The sequence below is a fragment of the Gossypium hirsutum genome, chromosome A07 (genome assembly GCF_007990345.1).
Source record: "Gossypium hirsutum isolate 1008001.06 chromosome A07, Gossypium_hirsutum_v2.1, whole genome shotgun sequence".
Classification (NCBI taxonomy): domain Eukaryota; kingdom Viridiplantae; phylum Streptophyta; class Magnoliopsida; order Malvales; family Malvaceae; genus Gossypium; species Gossypium hirsutum.
In genome coordinates, this window is record NC_053430.1 from 18336938 (window position 1) to 18340923 (window position 3986).

The 3986-nt window shown below is 36.6% G+C and overlaps 1 protein-coding gene across 1 annotated transcript; it reads left to right on the forward strand.

Annotated features, from left to right (window-relative positions):
• Nucleotides 1-1398: 1398 nt before the first annotated feature.
• On the forward strand, nucleotides 1399-3322 carry LOC107960045 (cytochrome P450 86A1). Its single transcript, XM_016896250.2, has one exon. The coding sequence runs from the start codon at nucleotides 1574-1576 to the stop codon at nucleotides 3116-3118; it is 1545 nt and encodes a 514-aa protein (XP_016751739.2). The 5' UTR covers nucleotides 1399-1573; the 3' UTR covers nucleotides 3119-3322.
• The last annotated feature ends 664 nt before the right edge of the window (nucleotides 3323-3986 follow it).

The following is a 3986-nucleotide window of genomic DNA, read 5'->3' on the forward strand; positions in this document are numbered from 1 at the left end:
TTATGAATTACTCAAATTAAGTCTTTTTTAAGTATTTTTTGCTATTGCCTCAAAATTTTAAAACTTTATTTTGCCCCCTCCCCTAATATTATATTCTTGGCTTTACCCTGGTGCTAAGAAAGAGGTTTATAAGACAATGAGTTTAGTGTTTGATCGCTTAAGATAAGTAATAACTAATGGTTTTAGCCTAGGATAGGTGATACAAGTGAAGTTAATAAGGACGGAGTAAGCAACTTGTGAGGAGAAAAATTAGTATTTTTTTATTAAAAAATTGTTAGAAATTATTAAAATATAATTAAAAAATTAAAATTACTACCCTTTTATAAATATTTATAATTTTATAAAATTTTTGAGAATTTTTATATCCTTGCAAAGCAATTAAGCCCTCCTAATAAAATAATTAAAAAATTCACGCAAGTATTTTTTCATATTAAATGCCACATCATCATTTTTTCCAAGTTAGTTGTCACGTTACATCAGTACTAGGCTTGAAAAATGAGCCTGGGTAAAAAAATAAGGCCGATTTAGAAAACGGGATAAGTCTCGAGTAAATTTTTTTCGACCTGGGCCTGGCCCAACCCAAATTTGAAAAAAAAACTGTTGTTTTGTTGTCATCTCACTATTATATTGTTATTATTTTATTGTTATTATTTGAATATTGTATAACTCTTGTTTCATTATTAATTTTGCTACTACTTTAGAGGTATTTTCTTATTAAGTTCACATATCTTAGTGTTATTTAAGTATAAACGTTTTTTAAATTTATTTTTAATTTGTTGAGAAATATTTATTTTAATATTTTTAGTGTATTTGATGTATTATACTTTTAAATTTATTTTTATATAAAAAATAATTTTAATACGGGCGGACCGAGTCAGACTCGGGTTTTAACTTTTTTTATCTGAACTGGACTTAGACAAAATTTTAGGCCCATTTTTCAAGATCAAGCTTATAAAACAAACCTAAAATTTTGTTATGGCTCAGCCTGACGCATGATAACCTCTAAGCAGCAATTAGTGGCCCGTTAAGGGCTTTGATGAAAACCATATTACATGAACTCAAGCGATTGTTAACTCTCAATTAATTGCACTTTTCAATTAAATAGTCAATTGTTAATTATTTTATAAAAAAAATTTTAAATTACTTAAAAAGAGTAATTTATATATATATATTTAAAGGATTATGTCTTAAAAAAGTATTCAACATGAGTAGATGATGATATATTGACATATCGGGTAAAACTAAAGAAACAAAGCAAATTAATGTAAAAATAATCAATTAGTTAATTATGGCTTTGAAGCATTAGTTGTGTCACTTACCTACAAAACATACTTTGCATGGTTTTCGTGTAAATTCCCTAAAATAAATAGTTCCTATCAACCCAACAGCTTTGGACTAGAAATTTCCTAACTACTCTTCCTAAACCTTTCCCATTGTCATCACTTCATATTTATATATAAACATATTCATAATCATATATATAACTTCAATCCTATCAATCTCTGTCCAATTAAGCTGTCTAGTGCCAAGAATTCTAGACCATAGCATCAATTCTCTAATATAGGTCCTAGCAATGGAATTGGAAAACCTTCCATTTGGGTTCACCCTAGCAGCTGCTGCAACATTTGCTTATGCAATATGGTTCTATCTGCTAGCCAAGAGGTTAAGTGGTCCAAGGGTATGGCCTCTGGTCGGTAGTCTACCATTTCTTTTCATGAACCGGAGGAGGATGCATGATTGGATTGCTAGTAATCTTCGAGCAACAGGTGGTTCAGCCACCTATCAAACATGTACCATTGCTATTCCATTTTTGGCTCGCAAGCAAGGGTTCTACACTGTCACTTGTCACCCCAAAAACATTGAGCACGTTCTCCGGACCCGGTTCGATAATTACCCCAAAGGGCCTCATTGGCAGGCTGCATTTCATGATCTTTTGGGGCAAGGGATCTTCAATAGTGATGGAGAATCGTGGCTGATTCAGAGGAAAACAGCAGCACTTGAGTTCACGACCAGGACACTCAGGCAAGCCATGGGTCGTTGGGTTAATAGGACTATCAAGAATCGTCTATGGTGTATTTTGGACAAAGCATCAAATGAGAAGAAAGCAGTGGATTTGCAAGACTTGTTGCTTCGTTTAACCTTTGACAACATTTGTGGGCTTACATTTGGCAAAGACCCAAAAACACTTTCTCACGAGTTACCAGATAACCCTTTTGCTACTGCTTTCGATACAGCCACTGAAGCAACTCTTAATAGGCTTCTTTACCCTGGTTTACTATGGAGATTGAAGAAGATTTTGGGGATAGGAGCTGAGAAAAGATTAAAGAGTAGCCTCCGAATCGTTGAAAACTATATGAACGAGGCCATTGAAGCACGAAAAGAAGCTCCTTCGGATGATCTACTGTCCCGTTTCATGAAAAAAAAAGATGCTGGGGGAAACCTTTTCACAAGCACCGTTCTTCAACGCATCGCTCTGAACTTCGTCCTCGCTGGCCGTGACACCTCTTCCGTAGCCCTCAGCTGGTTCTTCTGGCTCGTAATGAACCACCCAGAGATTGAGCAAAAGATCATCGATGAAATATCAAGGGTTCTCCGCAACACCCGCGGCCCAGATACTAAGAAATGGATGGAAGAGCCACTGATGTTCGATGAAGCAGACAAGCTGATATATCTGAAAGCAGCATTAGCTGAAACACTGCGGTTATACCCCTCGGTTCCTCAGGACTTCAAGTACGTGGTCGAAGACGATGTGTTACCAGATGGCACATTGGTTCCCGCTGGCTCCACCGTCACATATTCGATATACTCAGTTGGAAGAATGAAGAGTATATGGGGAGAAGATTGCATGGAGTTTAAGCCCGAAAGATGGCTATCAGCAGAAGGTGACAAGTTCGAGGCACCAAAGGATGGTTACAAGTTTGTGGCGTTCAACGCTGGACCAAGGACTTGTTTGGGCAAAGACTTGGCTTACTTGCAAATGAAGTCGGTGGCCTCCGCAGTTCTGCTGCGTTATCGGGTTTCGCTGGTTCCTGGACACAGGGTGGAGCAGAAGATGTCTCTCACACTGTTTATGAAGAAAGGTCTTCGTGTTTACTTGCAGCCGCGTCTACTTGCATAGACAAATTGTACTGATCTCTCAACTTTGTATTTGCTACCTCTTATACTATTATTATATACAGGAAATTAAAGCATGCATGGAGGATATATCATTGTTGTTCATGTTGGCTTTTGGGGGGGGGGGGTAATAGTTTGATTTGATTTGGTTTCAACATTTCAAACAAATGTTTGTTTCTTCAATACAATACAGTTGCTTTAAGATGCATATTTGAATTTCTCCATGTTTTAGACACTAGGGGTTGGGCTGGCTTAGGTTCGTCCATCTCGCTAGGTTTGTGGGCCTTGCCCGACTAGGTGCCCTGTCCTTAATGTTTTTACAACCTGATCCAATGTCCTTATCCCAACACAATTATTACTGTCTTCCTTTGTGGTTCCTTACCCAAAGCGGCAATTATATTCATTCAAATAAACTGAAAAAAAGCAGAGCAAGTGAGACCAGAACCCCTGTATGACTAGGGTGGGTCAACACTACACCAGCAAAACAACCACCCCTAAAGCTCCACAATTACATTATTATTCAACTCATGAGTGTTCAAAGTCATATATTAGTATTGATGAAAACAGCCTTTTAACCTAATATTGTGGAGTTAACCATTTAATGAGAGCAGATAATCCATCCTTGAATTGATGGAGTCTCTAATACAAAGTACAAAACTAAATGTCTTGTCTTGTTGCAGCTATCAAAACCAGATACAAACTTCAGGTAAATCTCCCTTCTTCTTTTTATTATTATTCATTCACTTGGATAAAATTTCTACTTCTACTTCTATTTCTTTAATCTTTATCCCTTTTTAATCATAGTGTAAATTTGGATGTACCCAAAAGGGTTTTTACTTTTCTATCACTCGCTTTTGATCGGATTTCAGCCA

Excerpts from the sequence above, each read along its gene's own strand:
- LOC107960045 (XM_016896250.2), top strand. The coding sequence starts at position 1,574 with ATGGAATTGGAAAACCTTCCATTTGGGTTCACCCTAGCAGCTGCTGCA.